The 27,224-nt window shown below is 36.8% G+C and overlaps 2 protein-coding genes across 5 annotated transcripts in view; one reads left to right on the top strand and one right to left on the bottom strand.

Annotated features, from left to right (window-relative positions):
• Nucleotides 1-17,644, top strand: part of RO60 (Ro60, Y RNA binding protein) — a 24,329-nt gene extending 6,685 nt beyond the window's left edge. For 2 of the 4 annotated variants that reach the window (XM_082833095.1, XM_082833097.1), the window contains exons 2-9: nucleotides 1,205-1,803; nucleotides 5,914-6,134; nucleotides 6,754-6,900; nucleotides 7,154-7,291; nucleotides 7,957-8,073; nucleotides 8,760-8,873; nucleotides 9,157-9,303; nucleotides 10,814-17,644. In XM_082833095.1, the coding sequence (XP_082689221.1) occupies nucleotides 1,224-1,803; nucleotides 5,914-6,134; nucleotides 6,754-6,900; nucleotides 7,154-7,291; nucleotides 7,957-8,073; nucleotides 8,760-8,873; nucleotides 9,157-9,303; nucleotides 10,814-10,966 (1,617 nt within the window). In that variant the 5' untranslated portion in view covers nucleotides 1,205-1,223 and the 3' untranslated portion in view covers nucleotides 10,967-17,644. Of the gene's footprint in view, nucleotides 1-354; nucleotides 616-1,204; nucleotides 1,804-5,913; nucleotides 6,135-6,753; nucleotides 6,901-7,153; nucleotides 7,292-7,956; nucleotides 8,074-8,759; nucleotides 8,874-9,156; nucleotides 9,304-10,813 lie in introns of all 4 variants that reach the window. The other 2 variants (XM_082833096.1, XM_082833098.1) reach the window with 2 other exon arrangements.
• Nucleotides 9,239-27,224, bottom strand: GLRX2 (glutaredoxin 2; the record flags this gene model as incomplete). The annotated part of the gene is made up of 5 exons (XM_082833099.1): nucleotides 27,093-27,224; nucleotides 25,561-25,624; nucleotides 22,396-22,572; nucleotides 21,230-21,341; nucleotides 9,239-9,285 (listed from the first exon to the last, which is right to left on the bottom strand). The coding sequence occupies exons 1-5, from the start codon at nucleotides 27,191-27,193 to the stop codon at nucleotides 9,239-9,241; spliced, it is 501 nt and encodes a 166-aa protein (XP_082689225.1). The 5' UTR covers nucleotides 27,194-27,224.

Raw genomic sequence — 27,224 nt, 5'->3', positions numbered from 1 at the left:
TGGACCGATAAAGTAGTGGATGATTGTGGTTACTCCCTTTGGAGGAGAAAAAGGGATATTGCTGCCAGACAGCTAGTTCTAGTAGCTTCAGAGATAATGCAAGGAGGAAAATGTGGGTAGTCACAGATGAAGTAAACTATAAATGAGCACGGTTGATACAGGATGTTAATCAGTTAACATGCTCTCAGCTACAGGTAACAGAAAACTTACCAATGGCTTAAACAATAAGGATATACTTATGATATATTAGGACATTTCTAAGTAGGGCAGTTACAGGTAACTTGATGATATAAATGACCCAGATTCCTTCTTTTTTTTTTTTTTCTTTCTGGTGCTTCCATCCTTATAAATTAGTTTGTCTTCTTAAAGTGGCACCCCCCATGGCTCAAGATAGTTGACACCACTTCAGGCATCATGTGCAGATGAGTATGTCAAGGCAGAAAGGGGACCATTCCTTTTTAAGAGCCCAAGCCCCTTTTTAAGAAGGAGGAAAACCTCATAAGTATAACCAGCAGACTTATTATGTCTCACTGGTGGGAGTTGTGATACTTGCCCAATACCTGTACCAGTCACAGGGCAAGAGGAATGAGAGCATCACCTGGGGACTTGTGATAAGTATGAATGCTTAGGCCTCAACCAGACATACTGAACTATGAAAGAAACTTCGGGGCGGGTGTGGGGGAGGGTGGAACCCATCATCTTGTGTTTTAACTAGCACTTCAAGTAATTTTGATGCATGCAGAGTTTGAGAACACTGGCTTAGAGCAATCAAGATTCATCCCTTGGGGCTGGGAAATGTCCCCTGAAGGGCATTCCTACCGGAAAGAGGATAAGACAAGGGGGAAGGGAGGAACAGATGTTGGATACACAATCAAAAATGTCTACACTGTTATTCAGGAAGTAAAGGGAGTGTCAGCCTCCTGTCTATATCAGTGACTATTGCTGCCCCTTGTATTCTCCTCCATCTGGTCCTGTAGACTCCATGCTGAACTGCCTGCTCAGTCTCTGAAGAAACAAGCTATACCTCAAAAATGCGACTTCTTAGCTTTTGCTTCTGATCGTTATACCACCCGTTACTGAGCTTAAGAAATAGTTTTAAATTAAAAGATTTCATGGCAGATTTCAATAAGCATAGATCAATAAATAATTTTCCTTTTTAGAATTTTCTTGTTTCTAGCTAAAATAACATTTTGCTTTTTGACAGTTTCCTAGAAGACAAAAAAATGGAGGAATTGGTAAACCAAATGCAGCCGCTGAATGAGAAGCAGATAGCCAATTCTGAAGACGGATATGTGTGGCAAGTCACTGATATGAATCGGCTGCAGCGGTTCTTGTGTTTTGGTTCTGAAGGTGGGACTTACTCTATCAAAGAACAGAAGTTGGGCCTTGAGAATGCTGAAGCTTTAATTAGATTGATTGAAGATGGCAGAGGATGTGAAGTGATACAGGAAATAAAGTCATTTAGTCAAGAAGGCAGAACTGCAAAGCAGGAGCCTATGCTCTTTGCCCTCGCCATTTGTTCCCAGTGTTCTGACATAAGCACAAAACAAGCCGCTTTCAAAGCTGTTTCTGAAGTTTGTCGCATTCCTACACATCTCTTTACTTTTATACAATTTAAGAAAGATCTAAAGGAAAGCATGAAATGTGGCATGTGGGGTCGCGCCCTCCGGAAGGCCGTAGCAGACTGGTACAATGAAAAAGGTGGCATGGCCCTTGCCCTGGCCGTCACAAAATATAAACAAAGAAATGGCTGGTCTCACAAAGATCTGTTAAGATTGTCGCATCTTAAACCTTCCAGTGAAGGTAAGCGTAAGATCTTCATGTGGGGGGTGAGGTGCCGATATCCAACAAATAGCAAATTTATATTTGACATAAGAAAGTTGTGTAATATTTTCTAGAAATAGCCTTTAATTCTCAGAACACATTGATTAATTCATGTATGTTTAATGCCAACCTGGAATTAAACACCTAGACATTAATGATCAAGAATCAAATGACAGATTTGCAGCTTGATATTCTAAATCTTAAAATGTCACCATGCTAACTAGAATGCTCACCCCCTTGATTATGGACTATGAAAGCAGCATGGATATGATTAAAGTTGTAGGAATCAAAACGGCTCCTAGCCAATAGATGGCAGATAGCCAGGCTGTACTGCTTTAGCCCCTTTTCTCCCTCCCTGTCTTCCTAGGACATATGTTCCGTGGAACCTAAAGGCCACCCAAAGTAGTGCTGAACTTAACGAGTCAGGATGGTAGTTGTCTCCACGCGGTCAGCCAGGGGTCATGGTGACTTGGGGCAGTTTTTCTATGTCTATGGGAAGAGACTTTTGAAAAGTTAGTTGGGTCTACAATGACTCTTTAGTCCTTCTTAGAAGGGAAATAAGAAAAACTTTTGCACGGGAATAATTTTAAGTGTGAACTTTCACAAAATGAACATGTCCAAATTTGACATTTTTTTTTTTTACAGCAGAAGTAAAACTTGAAAAGACAGCCCCTCAGATGGGTTCAAATTTCAGTTCTACTTATTACTTTGTGTCCTTACACCAAGTAACTTAACCTTTCCGAGTTTCTGTATCTTCATCTATTAAAAAAGGTAGAAAAGGAATAACTCTTAAAATTATGGTGACTAAATGTGATAGTGTGTATTACAATACTTCCACAGTTCCTGGCACGGAGTAAAGGGCAGTGTCGGTTCTCTCCCCTCCCTCCCACATAGCTTGTGTAATGATACCTTCATACATAGTATCTCCTCAGTAATTCTTAATTTATCCCTTGTTTTTTTTAATTACGAATGGACTTTTTCAAATGAAGTTTGAGCAGTAAATTACTGCAAACATTTATGTATATAAACACGTTTATATTTTGATTTTTTATTAGAAATTGCATGCTTATTTTATTTACTTATTCATTCATTCATTCATTCATTCATTCCACACGCAGCTTGTGGCATCTTAGTTCCCTGACCTGGGATTGAACCTGCGCCCTCAGCAGTGAAAGCACGAATCCTACCACGGGACTGCCAGGGAATTCCCTACATGCTTGTTTTAAAGTAGCTGGATAATACAAAAAAATATAATGCAGAAAGTAGTCCTGCCCTTCAAAAGAAATCACCATACATAGGTTGTATATTACTCCCGATTTTTCCTAAATATGTTTTATTTTTTTTAATTTTATATACCTTCTTTATTTCAGTTAAAAGTATATTGATTTTTTTCAGGTCAGTAGAAATAATTGCATGTGTGCCATTATATGAATATAATTTATGTAGCTAGTCTTTTACTGATAACAGTTAAGTAGCTTCTGGTTTTTTTATACTATTAAAAAAATACTACAGTGAAAAAACTTGGTTAATATAAATGTTTCTATAATTTCTGTAATGCTTAAATCCACAAAGAGTATGTGAAAGTGGCCCCTTTCCACACGTTTGAACACTGACTCTTTACCAGTGTTTTTTAATCTTTGCCAATGATAGGTAAAAAATTTTATCTTGTTATTTGAATTTATGTATTTGGGCGAAAGCTCAACTTTTCATGTGCTTATTGATTATTTATATTTTTCATGGATTATATTGTATCTTTTTTTTAACCTATCAAGTTGCTATTTTTAATATTATAAAAATAGCAATAATTATAGTCACCATTCATTCAACAAATATTTATTGAGCACCTACTGTAGATGGGCACTGTTCTCAGAAGTTGGAATACCAAGTATAGGAATTAATAATTTATTATTATATGCATTGTATGCACTTTTCCCCCATTTTTTTTCTTTGTCTTTTCATTTTTTGATGGAGGGGGTTTCTGGCACAGTGAAGTTTGGAATTTTCATGTAATCAAACTTATCTGCCTTTGTTAGTACGTTTTTATTTTATGTTAGGTTTAGAAAGGCTATTTCCAACCTAAAGTCATAAAAATACCTACCTGTGTTTTTTTTCCCTAACATATTCATGGCTTAATTTTTTTAACTTTAAAAATTTCTTTAAATTTTTGCTCCAGTTTGAGGAGGCTGTAGGCATCCAGCTTTATTTGTCTGTTGAGACACTATGTGGTGGTGTGGGCCTAAGTGCTAGTTCAAATTGGAAAAATTAGTTTCTGAATTTGTGCAAATAGTTATTCTAGTTTTGAATTCTTGGTCTATAAATTGAGAAATTAGTAGATATTCCCTAAACTTAGTCCCACACATAGGATTCTTCAATTCTAGGTTTTTGAGGGCAGAACTCATACTTGAAACCTTGTAATAATAGCAATATGTTTAGGTGTAGAAGATCTTTAGGCTTCTCAGAGCCCAGTGTTTGGAAACAAACTCTTAAGTTACCAAGTAAGTAACTGAAATGTGTATTTAAACAGATAAAACAATTCAAAGTGTGATTCAACTAATCACATGTTTATTGTGTACCTACTGTGTGGCCAACACAATTCTAGGACTTGAGGAAGATAAAAATAATAATAAGACAGACTTTCTGAAAGTTTCTTTTTTTAAAATAAATTAATTTATTTTTGGCTGCGTTGGGTCTTTGTTGCTGCGCACGGGCTTTCTTTAGTTGTGGTGAGCGGGGGCTTCTCCATTGCAGTGTACGGACTTCTCATTGTGGTGGCTTCTCCTGTTGCGGAGCACGGGCCCTAGGCACTCAGGTTTTAGAAAGCACAGCCTCAGTAGTTGTGGCACATGGGCTTAGTTGCTCCACGGCATGTGGGATCTTCCCGGACCAGGGCTCAAACCCGTGTCCCCTGTGTTGGCAGGCAGATTTGTAACCACTGCACTACCAGGGAAGCCCCGAAAGTTTTATTTTAGTTGGAAAGAATAGAAAACATGCTCACATGAAACATTAACTCATTTAAGGCAATGTAATATTTTGTACTAAGATCTGTAAGATAGCAAGAGTCACGATAATTTAGAAGTTCCTGCATGTTAGTACTAACTTTTGATCAAGTTATTTAAATTAGAGTTCAGAAATAGCACATAGGCTCAATCTGCCTTAGAGATGTATTTTATTTGGCCTGCGCCATATTTTAGAAAAAAATGAACTCTTTCGCAACATCACATAAAAATCCATATTGTACCTTCTTTTGAAAACACGTTTTTTTGGCAGCAGTGAGCCAATATTTCACTAAAACATTTGTCAGGGCATTCTCTCTTTAGTTCACCACAGTGCTAACCACTCTCTCTTCTGTCAGTGGCCTCGTTCATTTATTTACTTTACCTACCATTCCCCCATAGACCCTGGAATTTAATAATTCAGTCTGTCCCTTCCCCCCCTTTTACAGAAGTGGAAACTAAGGCCTAGAAAGATCACACAGCCATTTATTGACAACATGTAAGCTAGAACCCAGGTTTCCTCACCGCCCCCCAACTGAAAGCTCTTTCAGCTATTGAAAGGAATTGTAGAAGAAATGAACACATTATTTTCCCTTTTTAAAAAATTTGGCCTGTAATACTTTCTCAGCTATTAAAAAAAAAAATCACAAATTACCTACCTACCTGTCTACTTCCACTTATCTCTACAATTTATAAATGCATATTTATTTAGCAGCTAAAGGGGCAAGTGAATATGAGATTAATTGAGGTAGATCTATACTTTTGTGAGTTCTGAGATTGTGGACCTGAGATAGGCACTGTGTACCAAAGGTTCTAATGCTAGTGCTTCAAAAAAATAAATAAAAGCTCCGTAACGAAATGACTTAGGATATTGGAGCTTTTCCTCCGAAGTCTCATGTTGAAGCAGTTATGAGGGAATAGGCAAAATTAGCAGACTCCATTGGCTTAAATGTGTTTGTAATATCATAGAAAGTAGCATGTCGGTTTAAACTCCCGTGTATCTAGATGTGCCTTTCACATAATGCGTTCTCCATAACATGTCCTGTTCTTTACCTTATAATCCTACATGCCTTTTTAATTCTTTATTTTGTTAAAGGACTTGCTATTGTTACCAAATATATTACAAAGGGCTGGAAAGAGGTCCATGAAATGTATAAAGAAAAAGCACTTTCTGTGGAGACTGAGAAATTATTAAAGTATCTGGAGGCTGTAGAGAAAGTGAAGCGCACAAAAGATGAACTGGAAGTCATTCATCTGATAGAAGAGCACAGACTGGTTAGGGAGCATCTCCTAACAAATCACTTGAAGTCTAAAGAGGTAAGCAAATTATAATATGTTAAAGCATGTGATTAAACACGAGGAACTTACGCTGTGTATTAAAAGGATAAATTGTGAGTAATGCTTTTAAAAAATAATACTTAAAAAAATTAATACTTAAAAAAAAATTTTTTTTTTTTTGCCCCACCACACAGTTTGCAGGGTCTTAGCTCCCCAACCAGGGATTGAACCTGAGCCCCAGCAGTGAAAGTACTGAGTCCTAACCACTGGACTGCCAGGGGATTTCCTAAAAAAACTAATTTAAATATATCTTAAAATTAACGTTTATTTAAAACACGTAACACAATGCCCAGATGTAGTTGGCATTTTATAAATATTAGTTTCACTCCAGAAAATGTGCTGGTTAATTTGCCTCACTAATTAAAATAAATAAATAAAATTCTTATATGCAATTCCTTTACAAAATATACGTCACTTTCTTACCCTAGTAAAGAGCAAGTTATTTTATTTGATGAGCCTTTGACCAGTTCACACCAATTTTTATTTAGAACGTGCTCTGAACCCCAAAAGAAATACTTAGTCTATGTTATTAATTGATACAACAATGTTATACATTTACCCTTAATTCCTTATATTTCTACCTGTGTTATTGCAATAGGTATGGAAGGCTTTGTTACAAGAAATGCCTCTTACAGCATTACTAAGGAATCTTGGAAAGATGACTGCTAATTCAGTGCTTGAACCAGGAAACTCAGAAGTGTCTTTAGTATGTGAAAAGCTGTGTAATGAAAAACTGTTAAAAAAGGTAAGCATTACCTTTGTTAAATATTACTAATTGAAAAAGTTGGCTCCTAAATTTTGGAAATGCGGTTGGCACATTTTTTAGGTATTCAGAGACCAAGTTGCACTGACTCTTAAATCTAAGATTAATATGTCCTCATTTTTCTCTTTTCTTTATGAAATAGATATATTAGCCATAATAACAAAAATCTAAAAGAAATAGTTACTGTTTTTCACTTGAATTTGACATTTGCTTTCTGTCTTGGTTGTGTTTCTAGGCTCGTATACATCCATTTCATGTTTTAATTGCATTAGAAACTTACAAAACAGGTCATGGGCTCAGAGGAAAACTGAAGTGGCGCCCTGATGAAGAAATTTTGCAAGCTTTGGATGCCGCTTTTTACAAAACATTTAAGGTAATGGTTTGATTTTCATTTTAAAACAAAAGACCCAGTTAGGATTTAATATCACATTTTAAAGATGATATTAGTAGTTTAACCATTTTTGATTAGATATTCATTTGTTTTTTTCTTAGTTCATGTGAAAATGAATATATAATTAACATTGTAAGCTTATGAATAAAGTACTTCTCTCTACCTTTGGACAACAACCAGTTATCCTAAGATCATTTTGATAAGTTTTAAGGTACCAAATTAAAAACTTTGCATTCCTCTGGAGCCCTGTGACTTGGTCCTCTGTCCTCTGTTTTTCCGTTAATCAGTAGTAGATCTCTTCTGTCTTGATAGGAAGTAATTTTTTTAGGAATGGTAAATTTTATGTTATTTGTATTTTACCACAAAAAACTTTCTTGCTAGAAATTCCCAGTTTACTTCATGTGGAAAGATTTTAAAAAAATGAAGATGATAACTTCTTTAAATTACTAAATAGGCCGTATTATTTCCTTTGTTTTACCTCTAGTAAAAGCTAAGCATTTGTAATTGTCAATTGGTAAATCAAATATCAGGCCTTTTATCTTAGTCTTTTGAATGAAAATTAAGTAAATATGATTCGTTAGAAATTTAATACACTTATCATTTCTTTGATTGCTTTTAATGATTGTTTGGTTTTGTTTTCTCTTTAGACAGTTGAGCCAGCTGGAAAGCGTTTCTTACTGGCAATTGATGTCAGTGCTTCTATGAACCAAAGAGTTTTGGGTAGTGTACTCAACGCTAGCACAGTAGCCGCAGCAATGTGCATGGTGAGAACACCTAAGACAATTTAGGATTTTGCCACCCTAAAAATGTTTACCCTGGGACAAAACTATAAAGTTGAATATGATCAAGAATTATGTTTTTGCTTGTTTTAAGCAAAGCTTTAATATTATATATATACTTGGGTATACTTGTATATATTTTTATACTTAGGTATATACAATATTGTAGGTATATTGAAAAAGCATGTCTAAAGAAAAGTCAGAGTAGAAATTTTAATTTTACAACAACAGATTAAATATTACCAGTATTTTTAAGGAAATAGATAATGCTTAGAGAAATTATTAATGAATATAGACGTTAAAAGATCAGGAACTAATAATAACAGGAGACTTGTTCTAGCCTGACTCTGTCACTGAATAACAAGTATATGAACCATAGGCGAGCTTCTTGGCTTCTCTTCTGTGGGTTTATTCCTTATTTAATAAAACGAGAAGAATAATATATACTCTATTTGCTTCAAAGGATTGTTGTGAAAACCAGTTTCCTTATAAGAGTTTGTGAAAGTACTTTGAAAGTTATACCACTGTTACTATATAGTTTCCAAACACAGTAATATAAGTTTAGAAATAAAAGTAAGCATCATAGGGTATTTTCTTTTAAAGATGAACTTCAAGATACTGTATTTGTTTCCCCCAAATCTACTGAAAATTACTACCATTGAATTTTTCAGGTTGTCACACGAACAGAAAAAGATTCTCATATAGTTGCTTTTTCAGATGAAATGGTACCATGTCCAGTGACTACAGATATGACCTTACAACAGGTTTTAATGGCTATGAGCCAGGTAAGAAACTGTTTTATTAAGTTTATTTAACATGTATTATATAAAAATTTATTGATGTCATTCCTGATATTAATAAATTTGTGAGAACAAATTGTTTCATCTCAACTTTCTCATGAACACAGAATCAGAAATATATTTACAAGCCTTGGGAAAGCCTATATATTGGGTCTAAACAAAATAACCTATAAAATAGTATTTTTAAGTATTTAATTATTTCAGACATGTCAGTACAGAAATGAGAGCATTTTCTTGTATTCTTATCCATGTTTTTTTTCCGAGTTAGATCCCAGCAGGTGGAACTGATTGCTCTCTTCCAATGATCTGGGCTCAAAACACAAATACAGCTGCCGATGTCTTCATAGTATTCACTGATAACGAGACCTTTGCTGGACATGTCCATCCTGCCGTTGCTCTGAGGGAATATCGAAAGGTAAGATAAATTCTAATATTCTTTCTCACCCCAAATAAGATTCGATTCTCAAACATTGACTATATTTTTCAAAAAATGATACTGAAGGTAGTTCTGTACCTTTGTATAGGAATGTTACGCCCGTTCTGGACTCAGTAGTTCTGTACCTTTGTATAGGAATATAACACCAGTTCTGGAAATAAGGAAGTACTACCTACACATACATAATTTATTTCAACAAGTTCCAGTTCCATACATTTTAATATCTTTTGCAAACAGTATTTTCGATAATAATCAAAATTTTCGTTACCTTAACTGTAAATTTTTAATGATTCAGTGTGCTCCTTGAAAAATTAAAGCATCATTTCTGAGTTTTGCTAAGGATTACATAAACCTAAAGCAAAGCTGTAATCTGTGTTTTAAGCTTTATGGGTATTTCTGTGTTCTAATCAGTGCTCTCTAGTTGAGCTTTCTGAAATGACGGAATTGTTCTATATTTGCACTATCCAGTATGAAATCTACCAGTCACGTGGCCTGTGGAGCACTTGAATTGTGGCGAGTGTGACCGGAAGTGGAAATAGAGCTTGATGAAGAGCAGTGGTTCTCAAAGTGTGATTTCCCTACTAGCAGCCTTAGCATCACCTGGCACCTTGTTAGAAATGAATATTCCTGGGCCCCATGGGGAGACCTGCTAAATCAGGAACTCTGGGGCGGGACTGTGTTTTAACAAGCCCTTCCGGGGATTCTAATGTATGCTTAAGTTTGAGAACAAGTGAGAGAACGGAATTCGGAGTCAAGACAGCCTGGGTTCTGAGTCCTGGGCCTTTCTCGTTATACTAACTGTGGATCCAAGTGAATTATCAATATTTAACTGATACATGTCATAGTAGTATATCACTACTGTGATATGTGCCATAGTAGTTAAAAGTACTGCGTAGCTTTTAGGGTTGTTATAACAATTACATTAGATAAATTGCCCAAAGAGCACATCATGTCTGACATAGTGCACACTCAGTGATTGTTGGTTTTTCTCAAAAACTCAATTATTTTAGCCTGAAATCATAGCTGTAGAGAACAGGTTATTACATGTGACGTATATGTTATACATAGCAAAGTCATAAACCAAAAATTGATAACCCCAGGGAACTGTTTCCTTACATATATCCTTACATACTGCCCCAGGGTTTGACATGTTGGTAAAAATGTCATGCCCCTGAATATCCTGACTAGTTTCATAAGTACACAGTCCCTATGCTGCTCAGGAATGTGTTCTATGCCCATAAAATGAGTAATAACTATTGAACAAAGAAGCAGGAATTTCAGGCAGGTTGTTGACATGTTTATTAATAACCTTCTATTCTTCTGAAGATCACATAGTCTGGCCCCAGAAGATTGACAGATTTTTATGGAGGAAAAACAAATTGGCTTTGTAATGAAAAGCTGTGATAGAATTTAAAGTGTTTTAATTTTAGGTTAAAATTTGCTTTTGCTTACATACTGTTTTTAAAATATTTTTGATCTTTTCCTACAGAATATGGATATTCCAGCCAAGTTGATTGTCTGTGGAATGACATCAAATGGTTTTACCATTGCAGACCCAGATGATAGAGGCATGTTGGATATGTGTGGCTTTGATACTGGAGCTCTGGACGTGATTCGAAGTTTCACATTAGATATGATTTAATCATACGCACCAGCACAGTCTAAGAGGTCCATTGCCATCAGTGATCTCGCTAATACACCGCTACTTCCCAGCTAATCTTAATCCAATGAAAGACAGTAGGATGATGGTATAGTATGTGCATAATGGAAAGTTTACCTTACCAAAAAAAAGGAAGGAACAATAAGATGAGCCCAAAGTTCTTTCTGTCTACTAAACTAGCTCTTGGGAAATAGCTTCAGAATACACTGTAGCTCCCTCTATCTAATAGAGAACTTCTTGTGGAGAGGCTGTAAGATAGTCAAACAGTTTTGCTTTGGCGAATAATCACATTTGTACTTAAAAGAAGAGCGAGCCAGAAGTGTAAGTAGTTCCATATCATGTCACTTATTTGAGAAATGCCTAAAGTTTTCTTAAATGTTTTCATTGGTAAAGGACAACTTTGATAATGTCCAAATATTCTGAAATGCACTGGACCATGTAACTGTGATGGAATATGAAACTCATTTGTAAACTTTTATACCAAGGGGGTTAAAAAAACAAAAGACAAAAAAAAAAAGACATTTGATTATGAATGAGTTTTACAAATTCCTTTAACAGTTTTCTACAGTCACATAAATAGCAGCTTTCTCAGTCAGTGAAAAAGATATTTTGTTTCTGTGGTTTAATTTACACTTGTAGAATTGTTACCATTAACCAGAAACATAAGGGAAACCCCTGAGATCTGAAGTTTGTGTCAGCTAAGGAAGTCTATTTTGGTTTGCTTTTGTTTGTTTATTGCTGTGAGTGAGGGGGCATGACTTGACAGTTTCCTCTGGCTTATAACAACATAGCCACATGTAGGCACACTTTTTTTTTCATTCTCTTAAATGAAAACAGATGTTTCAAGCATTTAACTCCCCCCATTCATAATCTGAAAGTATGACAATTAAAATCTCAAACATAGCCAGATTAGCTTTTTCCTTACTTTAAAAATATTGTTTTAATTACTTTTATCTATTTTTTTAGCCAATTGTAAATGGGTTTTAGATATTTCTAATGGTAAACATGTTAGTGGCCTCCTCTCTCTTTGTCCATTATTCATCTGTGGCTTTGTCCATTATTCATTTGTGACAAAACATTCTTTTTTGATAGTATAAAAAAATAATAAAGCAAGGTAGGTCTTTCAGGTTTGAAAGGCAATTTTTGTGTGGCATATTATCACTAACCAGTCTGTAAGAAATTAATTTTTTCTATTTTATTTGTGTATATTAAACTTCCTATTCATTATAAAGTGCACTATTTTCTTGAGCAAGTATCCCTTCTTTGTGGGGAGGTTTAACCTGTTGAACTGCCACTATATTTGCTCATAATTATATCATGGCTGTCTAAGATAATGTGCACATAAAACTTCAGTTTTTATGTATTGTTCTTTAAATGTATTTAAAGATTTACTGGGGATTTATAAAGCCCTTCTCAATATTATATGAAAAGTCAAACTAGTAAATGTAAATTATACTTTCACGTGCTTGGGGGTTAGAGGTTTTATGTTTTGGGGGGCAGAGGGACTTAGGTAATGTTAGAATTTGTATATTTTCTTCTGTTTCATGAGAAATTTGGGCTCTGGGAGTAATAAGACAATGTTCCTTTCAAACTTATTTGATAAATTAATGCTGGCCTTGTCTGATATGTAGCTCTGCCTTCAAGGCCACTGGTAGCAATTTGTAAATATTATGATTCACCTGATTTTTTTGTCAGCAAAGCTAGTAGCACCATTAACCCCCCCCCAAAAAAAAAATACATGGCTTGTGATATCTGTTTTTTATCCTCTGTCAGGCATTGGATTTGACATGTTAGCTACTTTTGATACATTAAAATATTATGTTCAGATTGAGTTTAAAGAACCTAACAGAATTTTGTAATAGTACTTGAATTCTTTAAGTAAACCCAAATTTTTTTTTTTTTTTTTTCCTTTTTTTTGCGGTACGCGGGCCTCTCACTGTTGTGGCCTCTCCCGTTGCGGAGCACAGGCTCCAGACGCGCAGGCTCAGCAGCCGTGGCTCACGGGCCCAGCCTCTCCGCAGCATGTGGGATCCTCCCGGACCGGGGCACAAACCCGCGTCCCCTGCATCGGCAGGTGGACTCTCAACCATTGCGCCACCAGGGAAGCCCCAAAATCTTCTTAAATTAAAAATTATAACATGATCTAACTTTTTTTTCCTAATAGAAATGTTAAGTGGAATATAGTATAAACGTTTATTTCCTTCAGTTAAACACTGTTTCTATATTGTTTTTAGACAGATATGTTCAGGAACTAATATTAAATCCATCAGAAGTAAGATTAGATGTGACTTTTTTGAAGTCACATAAATAAGTCTATTAAATGGTAAGATTTTAGAAAGAAAAAACTAAAAGCCACCACTGAAGGTAGCTTTATTTTCAAATCATGGAGCTTTAGAAGCTGGAAGAAACCTTAGAAATTTAAAAGGTAATTGTTTGAGTTAGTTTAGGGATCCATGGTCTGAGAGAGTGTGACTTTGGAGCCCTAGATCTAGATCTAGAAACCTTGGTCTCTTCATTCCCATTCCAGTGTTCATTTCCCGACAAAATGGGAAGACATTGACTTACAAGAGTAGGTGATAAAATAGAATTATTCAAGACTTTTATCTTTTTAGGTATTAGGAAATAATGTATATACATGATTGCTTTAGGAGTAGAAAAACAGAACTTGTGAACATGTATACTTCTGTAGTTCATAGTAACCCTCAAGCACAATTAATGTCTTAATAACCTGTATTGCTATATAACATAGTCATATAGAAAGAATAAAAAAACTTTACCTCATTATGAATAAAATGTACTAAAGTGATAAAGAAGTTTTATTTTCTGAATTACTTCTAGCATTATTGCTGATTAGGAAAATGTTGCTTCTAAAAAACAATCCTAAGAAAAGTAAACTTTATTTCCTAGAAAATATGTAAATATTTTCAGGATATAGTTGTAATTAGTAAAACAAAAACTAATCTTATGATCCTACCCTATCCCTGTTAGTTGAAATTTCTTGGAAATTCCACTTATTAACACTTATGTATTATTTAGTTTAGTCATCATTTTAGGAAATATTGGTGAGGAAGACACTAGTGAATGGGATTTAGCGTTATACCTACCCTTCTGGAACCTCTTTTGCTTTATCTAACTTACTGTGTGACTGTAGACAACCAGTTTAACCTATGTGATTCAATTTTGCTATCTTCAAAAAGTAACATATCTGATGCTTGGCTCATAGAAAAATCAATGATTTTATATCTGTATAAAACTTGAAATTGGGAAGAAGGCTTGCAAAGAAATTAGAACTTTTTAAAAAAATTAAAAACACTTTTAATAGGATATATGTTTTGAAAGATAAAATGTTTTAGAAAAACAGCTCAGTAGGCTCAATAATTTTTTTAAACACTCCTGTTCTGAATGGGAAAATGTGGAAGAAAAATTTTAACAGTAAAGGTAATGACTAAAGAAATCACTTCTCTGAAAAGAGAAAGGAATATATTCCATTAGCTAGATCAAGAAAAACTAACTCATACTCTAAATGAGAAGATGGTCTTACAAAAATTTGCTTAATGTTTTAAAATAACAGGTAAATCTACAAACGATAGAATATCAGTTAATCAGGATTTTTTTGTGCAAAACAATTTAAAATTATTTTGGAAATTTAAGATAGAATTTCTGAATAAATTTGAGGATCTGACAATTAAGAAACATCTGTGGAAGCACAGTAAAGCTACATCTAAACAATAATTAAAGGGAAATGGTTGTGATCACTTATTGGACTTACTTCAATTTGACCTAAAGATGATATACCCACAGATCTCTCCATAAGTCCCTTACAGTTAGTAATCACAAATGAAAAATTCTAGTCTTGTATACCACAGACTTGGGTGATTCGTTAAGGCTATATCCCCTCTAGAGAAATGTCAGATAGCATCAATGTAAACATGTACAAGGGAGAATTAGAAAAAAGATAAGTTAAACTATTTCATTAGTTGTATTTACTGTATGCATTCAATTTAGTATATATCCCAGTTACTTGCTGCCTAGTCCATTATTTGTTGGAAGATTCCTTCTATACCTTTTTTTTTTTTCTTTTAAAATTCCTTTCTTCTGACATTTTGGTCTTCTGTTTGCTTTTCTAGTCCTGCTGTACCTGAGTAATAAAATAAATGACAGGAAAGTCACCCATATTTAGGTTTGGGATACATCTTGCAGATTGCTTTTTGTTCCATATAGATTTAAGGTCATATTGTTTTCAAATTAATAATGGGCAGGTCTCCTGGAACAATAATTGAATTGATAATTATCTCCCCAAATCAAGTTATATTGTATACCTTTTATATTAGATGTTTGCAGAAATGTTTGCAGTTATTCAGCCTTTGTTTGCAATTATAGATGTACCTAGCTCTTAGAAAAAGCACTCTTTGAAAAATAATTAAGTGAATACTCTTTCAGAAAATAGCATGTCTCAGTGCTCATATTTCCATAATTATAAAGACTACCCACAAAATCTTTGTCTACCAAATACTTCACAGAGCTTATATATACATGGCTTGTAGCATAAAAGGTCTTGTAAATGACATGTATCCACATTCAACATTTTTTTAATTGGTTAGTGTTTTATTTGCTTTTGAAAAATTATTATGAAGTTAATTTAAAAATTCTGTGGTAATATTTTTCATGTAGAAAACTAATAATGTTGTTAAACTTACTGTCTGAATAGAACTATAATAAATGACACATTTTCCTAAACCCTGAAAATACCAAATTATATAGGAAATTGGTAGAAAGAAACATAAACTTAGGAGTTATGTTGCAAAATTCAGTTACTAAAATTAAGGTGATTATTTTCAATGAGAATTAATTTTGTAAATACAATGAAAAGATATAAAAGATGTTTCTGAGCCTAAGGAGATTTTTCCCTTTGCTTCTATTTAATTTAGCACCACCATGTGTCATATTAATTTTATGAACACAAGTGATAATATACTTCATTTTAAAATATATTTAAATTTCTTTGCTTTTAGAAGTTACCAGAATCTGTTCTTGAACAAAAGAAATAGTAAGTTAGCTACACTTCGCTGGCTTCACTTAATGAATACTTGGATTGTTAAGTGTAGTAAATGAGGTTAAAGTCTTGCTATATATCATTACCACATAATTGATGGAAATTATATCAATACAATCATTGTATTGAAACTTCTGTTTAAATTACTTATTAGGCTTTATTTGCAATGTAAACTGTTTAGAATCCATAGATAGCCAAATTAAACATATTATACAATTAATGAACAGTAACCAAGAAAAAGTGTTTTTGTTCACTATTATTCTAAAGATGGACTGCTTGCAGTTCGGTATGGTGTGACTAGACAACTTGTAATGCATTTGAGTTATATTTTCTTCCTTTTATTGCCAGCTTCTGATAATGAAGAAATTCTCCAAGAGATGAGATATATAAAATCATCTTTTTTAAAAAAAACTGAATGGGGAAGAGGTATTATAATCTAGTTCTAAACTGTCCATTTGCTTTATATAAAGGCTTTGATTTTCATATTTGACCACTCAATAAATATTTAAATTATACAGACTAATGGCTGCATAGAATAGAATTTAAGTATGCAAGAGCCTTAAAGTGAAAAAAAATGAGCCTTCTGACTGCCTTAAAATATGACTAGCTCTCCAACACAGGCATACGTACTTTGCATAGGGTCTGTTCATTAAGTAATGCCTTAATAGTGTCAGTGTTTCTGAAGTATAGAACTCGAAAGGTCTTTTACAGCTTTCTCTTTTACATAAAGAATGGAAATTTAATTATTAAGTTTTAAAACCTGATTGTACATTAGCTGTTTAAGCACCCATTAACAGGATAATCTAGGGACACTGATGTGTTATACATACATGACTGTTAACATCAGTAATATTTTGTGGTAGTTTAAGGTTTTTTATTGTTTTGTATAACAAATTATCCAGGAAGCTGGACTCTGTAACTGATCTCAAAGGACCAAGTTGCATATTTAAACACTCTGAATGAAAAATACAGTTGTACAGTTCCAAAAATGATTAATTTTTTAAGGGAATTTTTCAAGACAAAAGGCAAATATTTTGTTTCAAGCCTACCAGCAAATTCATTCAAAGAAGTGAATATAGTTGTAAGACATTGTGACTATTGCAATAAAAAGTATCCAGGCCAGTGATGTTTAATTACATTCACATTTTTACATTCACTTTGCCTTTCAAAGCAGGAATATTTTATAAAAATGAGAGAAAACTTTAAATTGTCAAGCTGGTGCTTAAAAGTATATAAAGTTCAATTTATAACAAGTTCCATTTCAAAGAAAAAGGACACTGAAAGGAGGGGCAGGGGGTTTCCTAGGTCTGTTGTTGATCAACTCACTGATAACTTTGTTGAGTCTTCCAAGTTTTCACTGTAAATAACATACCTAGCAATGTAATTCTGCTGTTTTCTGATAGAAAATGGATGAAATACTAATGTATGAAATTTATTTCATGACAAAACAGTCTTCACCAATACTGTAAAATCTGGACTCTCCTTTCTAGCCCTGCAAAACCCCATACTGGATAAATCATTTTAGACATGGAGTGCAGGTGGGCACAATGTGAACTGTTTCTGGTCACTTGTATTATTGTAAAAATTCATAGATGTACCAAATAAACTCTATGCACATCAAGTAATTGTCTTTCCATTTCTTTAAAGAATAATTTTAAGGTTATTATATGCCTTATAAAATGTAAGGCTCTTAGCAATCTTATAATATTTGAATAAGATGAAATTAAGGTTTGACCATTAATATTGGTCTTAAAATGCCGCTACTTGTATATAACTATTATTTAATTATTTAAAATATGTGGTTGGGGATTCTTTTCCAATGGATATTAATTATAGGATCAAAACAACTGGATTTAATAAAAGTGCATATTCTTAAAGAGTTTAAAACAGGATTCTTTTGTGAAAAAAAATTCAAAGTTGCCTTTGGGAGTGGGAGAGGGATAAATTAGGAGTTTGGGATTAACATATACACACTACTATATATAAAATAGATAACCAACAAGGACCTACTGTATAGCATAGGAAACTATACTTAATACTTTGTAATAACCTATAAGGGAAAAGGATCTGAAAAAGAATGGATATATATATATCTGTAACTGAATCACTTTGCTGTATACCTGAAACGAATCCAACATTGTAAATCAACTATACTTCAACAAACATTTTTAAAAATAAGAAAATAAAAGTTGCCTTTGGAAAAAGTTAACACCAAAAGTCAACTATGCAAATAAAAATATTTAAGTGCCAATTTGCAGAAATTTCTTTTCTCTGAATTCCCGTAAAACTTTCATATTAAAAGTTCTAAGATCTGAGCTGTAGGTTATGAAGAAGAGTGAGAACAAGTTATATATGAATATACCCACCAAAATTTTGAACATTTGATCGATTCTATAATTCTCCATTTAAAGATGACAGTGAACAGTTATGGAGAAAGGAAGATCACAAATACAGTGGACCCCTGAATGGCTGGTTGGACCCTTGAACGGCGGTTGGTTGAATCTGGGCATGCAGAACCTTGGATGCAGAGGGCTGACTATAAATTATCCTTGGATTTTCAAGGTGGGGGTTGGAGCGCCTAAGCCCTGCGTTGTTCCAGGGGTCAACTGTATACATCTCATAGATGAAGAAAACTAAACTTAAAAAAACTTTCTTTTAAACCTTATCAAGAAAACCTGCCTTTAAAAAATATGTTCAAATGGTATTTTTTTAAATATTAGTAAATAATAAAATGCAGATATATTTAAACAAATGACCCCTTTTTTTCTCAGCAGCTTTTCAGCTTCCCAATTAAATATTTTGGCAATTTATGTGTAAGTTGATTAGTGATAAAGTGAGAAAACAAATGGCCCATTTTTAAAATATTAAACAGTATGTCTTTCAGATCTTAACATTAAAAATAGAGGACCAAAAAAAAAACAACAATATCATTACTTTTTCTTAAACTGGTCATGATTTTCTTTCTAACCTGTGGTTTTGGAAAGAAAAAACAGCTGCTGAAACCCCTCATACCTAGTTTTGCCTTAGATTTACATTATACTTTATATATATATATATATATATATATAAAAAATATACTTTTATCTAGCTGTAATTTATGGTGTCATGGACTGAATGTGTCTCCCCAAAATTTATGCTGAAACCCTCATCCCCAGCACCAATTATATGAGTTTTTCCACTGAGAATCTGTTACAGTCCCCTATCGAAATCTCTTCCTGTTAATCCTCGGCTTTGTAACTAGCCCCTGCACAACTAGTTAAATCCTCGGTCAGCCAGGATTGGCATGTCATCGGGTCAGCTGCTCAGACCCACAAGACTGTCCCCTCCAGCCCTCACTTCAGATGCCAATCTCAAGTCCAGGTTGTCACCTGTGCTTCTCCCAACCAGATATAGATGGGATTCCACCAACCCTGTCCCTCCCTTCTTAGGTTTGATTAGTTTGCTATAACAGCTTACAGAACTCAGAGATAACATTTTACTTTCTGGATTTCCAGTTTACGATAAAAGCCTCTAACTCAGGAACAGCCAGTTGTAAGAGAAGTATAGAGCAACGTATGGGGAAAGGGGAGAGCTTCCGTGTCCTCTCTGGGCACTTTGTTCTCCCCCAATCTCCACGTTTTCACCAACCAGGGAGCTTCACAAATCCTGTCCTTTTGGGTTTCTACAGAGGCTTCATTACACAGGCAGGATTGATTAGCCATTGATGATTGAACGCAATCTCCAGCCCTTCTCCCCTCCCCAGAGGTCGGAGGTGGGGCTGGTATTTCCAACCTCCTAATCACAAGCTTCCCCAGGCAACCAGCCTCCATCCTCAGGGGCTTTCCAAAAAACACCTCATTAACATAACCAAAGACAATTTAATAGCTCTTCTCACAGGAAATTCCAGGGCTTTCAGCTGTGTGCTAGGAATGGCATGAAGACCAAATATATATTTAATATAAATCACAGTATCACACGAGGTAACATTTCCTCTACTCTCTAACAAAGAGTTTACAACATAGCAAGCATGCAGGAATTTCGCATCATGACATAATGAAAAATAAAGAGCTAAAGGAATGCCTCCACTGTTCCATTCCAGTTATAACTTATCACGTGAGAATGAAATAGTCCAAATTCTTGCTTTATCAAGGTCTAACGACAGCTCAATAGACCATGTAGGAAGCATCATTGAGGGCAAATGGCAAAAAAAGCCACCAGCTGTCTTCTGCAGGACTATCCCTGATTCTCTGATCCATCTTGAGCAGAAAGCAGATGCTCACCGCTTCTCTGAAAGTCCATCTTCCTCCCACCTCTGAGGAAGAGTTTTCTCTTCCCAGCATCTGGTAATCTGCCCCGTGTGACTCTGTGGGATCAGCTAGAATTCCCAGTCACAGAAGCGAAGAATATCTACATCAGAAATTACTTTAGGGACATTCAGTTTAATCTCCCATCCAATACCTGGATGCCCTATGGAACATTTCCAACAGCTTCGAACACCTTCTGGAAAGCAGAACTCTCCACCTCACACTATAACTCAAGTGTATTTCTGAACTGTTTCCGCAGTTCATCCTCATATAACGCTGAAATCTTCCTCCTCTTAATTTCTGCCCAGAGGTGCCGTTTTATTCTCTAGAACTACCAAATCATCAGCTGAATAATGTGGTTTTTCTAAAATGAATTTCATTCCATCCTACAAATTTAATATACTTCTTTTACTCTAGAAGCACAAAGTGTGAAGGCTTGTCACAATACAGTACAAGGATATCCCTACCGAGTTCACAACTGCATCAGTGAGAGCCTTATTTTGCAGAGAAGGCACCCATCTGCGCTCACCACTGAAAGCTAGAAAAGAAAAGGCATTAACTCCTTCTGAATACAATACAGAAGAGTCCCAAATGCTTACTTTCTAGCTCTTGGTTATAAAATTCATCTATAAATTCCGAATAAAACACATTCTTTCCTTATCTTTTGATACAACTCTACTCCTTCAGTTTTAAATATCATCCATTTTACTCAAGAACTGGCAAATAAGAGGTTTCCAGTGTGATTTATTGTTCACTATTTTTTACAACTTTTTCATGAAGATAATTCATATATTTAAAATATCCTTGAATATTTAAAAGGCATTATCAGGCATTATCACTTTAAATATATAGTGACATTTTATTAGCAAAGTTATGAGCACCTTCATCACTAAAATCCTTTCCTCTTACTTTTTTTTGGATAACACTGGTGAACTAGTGGAAGCAATTTCCCTTCTTTGTGAAGCCTGTGAGTGTCAGTTGCACCGCCAATAAAAGTTCCATTGACAAATATTCTTGGCACCTGTTGGATAAACAAAAGATTAGATGGCACCTTGGTGTCAGAAGTATAAGGCCATTCACATGTGGCTAATACATATTCCACTGTGAGTACTTTTATGGGCCAGACATACACGAAGCTCTTTAATTACCTATTTAAACTTTACAACCCTTCAGTTAGGTATTATTTTTAGCCTTATTTTGGAGGAAGAGGAGGCACAGGAACTTGCCCAAGATCACAGTGATAGTAAATGACACAGCTGGGATTTAAATCCTGGACAATCTAACTCTCTACCCACTCCCTCTCATCGCTATGGCGTATAAAAGGCAAAATAAAGCAATGTCTAATCATTAATAATGTTTAAGTGGTTCTTTCTTACCATTGTTTACTAAAGAGGAAGAGTACACTATCAACTCCTTCCAGGCACATATAAACAAGAAGGAAAATGGCAATATTATCTATTTTTCTTTTGTTTGTTTGTTTGTTTTGGGTTGCCAGGGCGTTTGGGGGGTTTTTTTGGCCGTGCCACGCAGCATGCAGGATCTTAGTTCCCTGACCAGGGATCAAACCTGTGCCCCCTGCGGTGGAAGCATGGAGTCCTAACCACTGGACCGCCAGGGTGTTTTTCTGATAATGCATATTATGGGAAAATCCACAGATTGCAAGAATCTAAAAACATGGAGCCCGAAAATACTCCTATTAGCACAGAACATGAAGACCAACCCTTGGTCTTCACTGTTCAAGGGAGGAAGGAAGGATGCTTTCATCTTGAAAAAGCCCCAGGAGGACCTCAAAGATTCGTAGACCAGCACTCACAACACCATTACCCCTCCCACCTCACACACACACACACACACACACACACACACATACACGCACACACGGCAAAAATAAAAATAAAACAAATGAACTCTGCTGTTTCCTAGTCTATGAGTCTGGTTTCCAGATCTGCCATTTCTGTATCAATTAAGATTCTCAGAGTATGTCTGGCTCACTTTTCCCATCATGAGGGCACAGGCCCAAGGTGACCCAACTCAGTCCCCACTTCGGGGCAAAGCACCACAGTGGATGTACTCACAGTTCTTTCACCAGTCATTTCGTGAAGAGCGTCTTGTAACTGGCTTCCGTGTTCAAGCATGTCCAATTCCACCACTTTATAGTTTACACTCATGTCGTGAAAAAGTGTTTTTGCCATCGTACAGTAAGAACAAGAAGTTTTGGAGAAAATCACCACACAATTATTAGAAATGATTTCCTGAAGGAAAACAAACCAGAACAAAAAAATCATTTGAATTCTAGACATTATCTTTCAGAAAGGAATCATGATACAGTAGAAAGCGTATGGATTTTGGAGTCTCACAATTCAGGGCTCAAACTCAGTCGCCATCAATCTGTTTTCTCATCGTAGATTGAGGACAAAGAAACATTATTAGGAAAAAAAGGATGTGACAGGTGGAAAGTGTTGGCAAAGGGTAATAACACCAATAATCACAGCCAATTCATATACAGCAGACACTTCTGTGTGCCGACACAATTCTCAACACTTTACTAGCTCACTTAAACCTCACTACAGTCTTGAGATAGGTGCTATCATCACCTCCACTTTACAGATGAGGAAACTGAGGTACAGAGGAGGGGAAATAACTTACCCCTGGTCCTCAGCTGAGAAGTGGGCGAGCTGGGATTTGAACCCAGGCAAGTCTGAGGCCACAGCCCAGGTAGTTAATCTCTGCTATACTGCTTCTCAAATATTCAGGTGTTCAGGAGTTAACTCCTTACCTTCCTTAACTTTTTTTCTTAATTTTTTATTATTATTATTTTTTTCTACCATCTTAACCATTCTTCGCCTTTTTTTTTTGGCTGCACCGTGCAGCTTGCAGGATCTTATATCCCCCACCAGGGATCGAACCCGTGCCCTCTGCAGTGGAAGCATGGAGTCCTAACCTAACCCCTGGACCGCCAGGGAATTCCCTTCTTTGCTATTTTTAAAACTGGAATATAACTGATTTACACTATTATATTAGTCTCAGGTGTAGAGCATAGTGATTCGATATTTTTATACTTTACAAAATGATCACCATTTCCTAAATGTTCAGTGGTGAGAAATGATGTATGATTTCTCTTTAAAATGTAAGGCTTTCACTGATCCAGATGTAAACAACAGCTTACCCTACCCCTCAACTTCCACTCCTTCTTGTGTATCTTTATAGTAAAAAAAACAAAACAAAAGAAGTCATTACTGTTTTGATAAGGTCTTCCCACAGCGTTGTTCCTGGAAATGCTACTTCCAGAAAGACTGATTCAATGGGTTTGAGGCAGAGGTCAGAAGCTATTTTTGAAAAACCTTTCCAGATGATTCTAATGATATCAGCCTGGTTTGGAGGCTACTCTCCAGGCTTTTATCACAAAGACCCTGAGACTCTGCTATGCATCTGCGTCACCTGTGAAATTTGTTGAGCTTTGTGTTCCTAGACATATCAATGCCCAGGTACTTCAAGAGTTTCTGAATGGCCATGTCTGGCACCTAGGCATCTGCTTAGGCTGTCCTAATGTGGGTTATAAGCAGCACCTTCAAGAAGACCAAAAATCAGAAAGTAGAGCACCCAGGCAAAGTGTTTCAGAAGTTATATCTGCCCTTGGGTGTCAGAAGGGTTCTAGGTCAGTGTCTAGGTGTCTGCAGATTGGTCTATTTTTATGCTTTCTCTCCTGCTCACTCATAATATTTACTACAGAAGTCTATCTCAGGGAGAGCCAGACACACCAGAGATGTACTACTGAATCCATTTTATAGATGAGAAAACTGAGGTTGGGAAGTTCACAATACTGGGTGGGATTCCACCCAACCTGTCCCAACACCAAAGCCAGTGTGCCTTCCTCACTGTGCTGCCTCGGGTTAGAGACACATGGACCATAATTCAGAGAGAGAGGAGCACCCTGGCAGCTGAGACGTAGTACAAACACTGATGGAGAGATTCCAAAGTGAGCTGAAACTCAAGGTGACAGTGTCCAAGTTTCTTGAACCTTCCTTCTCACCTTTTCTCAACCTCGTCCTTGCTAAATAGTTCATGGTTTTGTATTCTTTATTTTTATGGACTGAGTCACGCGGTATGCAGGACCTTAGTTCCACGCAGGGATCGAACCCATGCCCCCTGCAGTGGAAGTGCAGAGTCTTAACCACTGGACCGACCACCAGGGAAGTCTCCCACCTCACCATGGTTTTGTATTTTTTTTTTTTGCGGTACGCGGGCCTCTCACTGTTGTGGCCTCTCCCGTTGAGGAGCACAGGCTCCGGACGCGCAGGCTCAGCGGCCATGGCTCACGGGCCCAGCCGCTCCGCGGCATGTGGGATCTTCCCGGACCAGGGCCCGAACCCGCGTCCCCTGCATCGGCAGGCGGACTCTCAACCACTGTGCCACCAGGGAAGCCCCTCTATTTTTATTTTAAAAGAGGCAATCCCTCACTATAGGTCTCCAACATTACTGTTATATTCAATGGCTGTGGGTGGATACTTCTGTAGCCAAATAAAGGCAAAAATGTTTGTGTGAAGTGGTGTTTGGTGGTGAGGAGCAGACAAATGAGTATGTCCTGTGGGCTACAAGGGAACAGAAACATACACACAAGAGGCATTTTCTGAGGCAGACTTAACTGGGCTTCGCAGTGCAAGCAAGAGAAAGACAAGAGAACACAGCAGTGCACAGTATCCTTGAGAGGATCGGTCATAGAGTAACTACTGCAAACTAGGTTCTGTATTAGGGAAACAGCTTCCCAGACCAGAACCAAACACTATCCCTGGGTAAGGGCAACCTGACTGGTACCAACAGTAGACCTGCGCTGGGTGAGATGGTAAGAGCAGCCAACAACATAGACCCAGCTTAGGGAAGTGAAGGCTCCATTAAGAATAAATCTCATAGGGACTTCCCTGGCGGTCCAGTGGTTAGGACTCTGCACTTCCACTGCAGGGGGCACAGGTTCGATCCCTGGTTGGGGAACTAAGATCCCACAAGCAATGCAGCACAGTCAAAAAAACCAAAAGAATAAATCTCATAAATTCTGACTAACAAAATGATCTAGAGCTTCTTTGTCACATGCATGATTTTGATAGCAGATTTAAAAATATATAAGAACTTAGTAATTCATTTGCTGCACTATGACAGGTTTCGATACAGAATAAGCATATTAAATGTGTAAGACAATTCTTTTTCCACCAAGGAAAGTTTTTTCCTACATGTCCCACATCACTCACTTGGATCTGATTCATGGGAGTAGTTGCTGTGTTCCCCAAAGATGACGATGTGCTGTTCCCCATCCTAAAAGGAATTTTAAAAGGCAGTGCAGTTTATTAAAAATTAAAGACAATATATCAGATGAGACCCATTTGAAGAAAACCCGATATGCTAATATATATCCAAACTTATGAAAGAGAAAAAAGTTTTACTTATTATCAGTACAAAATATCAGTTTACAAAGTATTTGTTTACTAATATCAAAAGGGCCTGTGTGCTTCTCTAACTAGCCTCCAGAACAGAAAAAGGAGATTAAGGGGTGCAGGGATGGAATAACATAGAAATCTATTTGTCTTATCAACTAAGAAAACACGTCCTTTTCATCTCAATTCCAGCATTTAATTATCATCCCTAAACCATCTACTATTTGCATCTACTCTGGAAGCAGGAATTCCAGTAGAACTTTCATAAGACAATGCTTTCTTGGGTACTAAGAGAGGAGGTGGGAGGTGCATTCTGAAACATCAACCTCTTCTCTACCAAAGAAAAGAGAAAGCTTCTGGAAGGCACTTTTCTCCAATTCTAGTCGAGAAAGCAGCAGGTGTTCAATAAACGTTTCATTGATGAAGCAGCCACTAGCCATGCCACATTTATGGAGCACCTACTATGTGCTAAACGGGCGAAATGCCCCAGGGATACGTATCACTGGAAGAACTCAAAGAGCCTCAAGGACCTGTCAAATAGTTACACTATATGATCGGCACCTTCCGGAGGGGTCTCTAGTTTAGCATAGAAGGTTAATCAAGAGTTCCTGGAGTCTTGTAAAACTGGTAGGAGTTACCAGATCAAGGAATTAGGAAGAAACTCCCAGACAGAGGGATGGATGCACAGATAGGCGAGCGGACAGGACAGCCCCGACCAGCCGCGTGGGAGTGAGGTGGGCAGAGCATCCGTCTGCGCAGTGGGTCTCGCACCACAGGCCTGGGAGCCGCGGGTATTCACCGTCCTCGCTCGAGCCAAGGACGACTTCAGCATGAATAGGCAACCGTCCTATCCTCAAAGACTTGGCGATTTGGTAGAAAGCGCCACTTTCACTTCCTGCCGCAGGGTTGCCAGATTTAGCAAATGAGAATGAAGATCGCTCGGTTAAATTAGAATTTCAGATAAACAGCGAATAACTGTTTAGCTTACATATGTCCCGTGCAATATTTGGTATATACTTAAACCAAACCATTATTCGCTGTTTATTTGAAATACCAATTTATTAGAGCATCTTGTATTTTACCTAGCAACCGAGGGGGAGGGGAGGTACAAGCGAACAAGACAGGTATTTGCAACCTGAGAGTAACGTGATCCTTAAGTCAACCTGAGCGCTTAGGGAACATTCCCTCCCCGCCCTTCCTGGGCCCCCAGCCCTCCGAGGGGCCTCGACACCTGCATCGACTCAGGGCCCACCCGGCCCCCGGGAAGAGCCGCCCCGCCCACCGCTAGGTCCAGACCCCCGCGAGGCCTCTGCGCCACGTCCTGCCGATGGTGGTCGCGGCACCCTTACCCAGAGGCCGAAACTCCCGCTGCCCCCTGGAGCCGGCCCGCCGACCTGCTCCCGCTCCGGACAAGCCGCGTCCCCACCAGTGCTGCGCGGCGCCTGCACATGGCCCTGGCTCTGAGCAGCCGCGAGCAGACA

This window comes from Leucopleurus acutus (genome assembly GCF_964270905.1).
Source record: "Leucopleurus acutus genome assembly, chromosome: 2".
In the NCBI taxonomy this organism is placed as follows: Eukaryota; Metazoa; Chordata; class Mammalia; order Artiodactyla; family Delphinidae; genus Leucopleurus; species Leucopleurus acutus.
The sequence above is the reverse complement of the archived record's forward strand: the minus strand, read 5'-3'. Positions and strand labels throughout refer to the sequence as shown.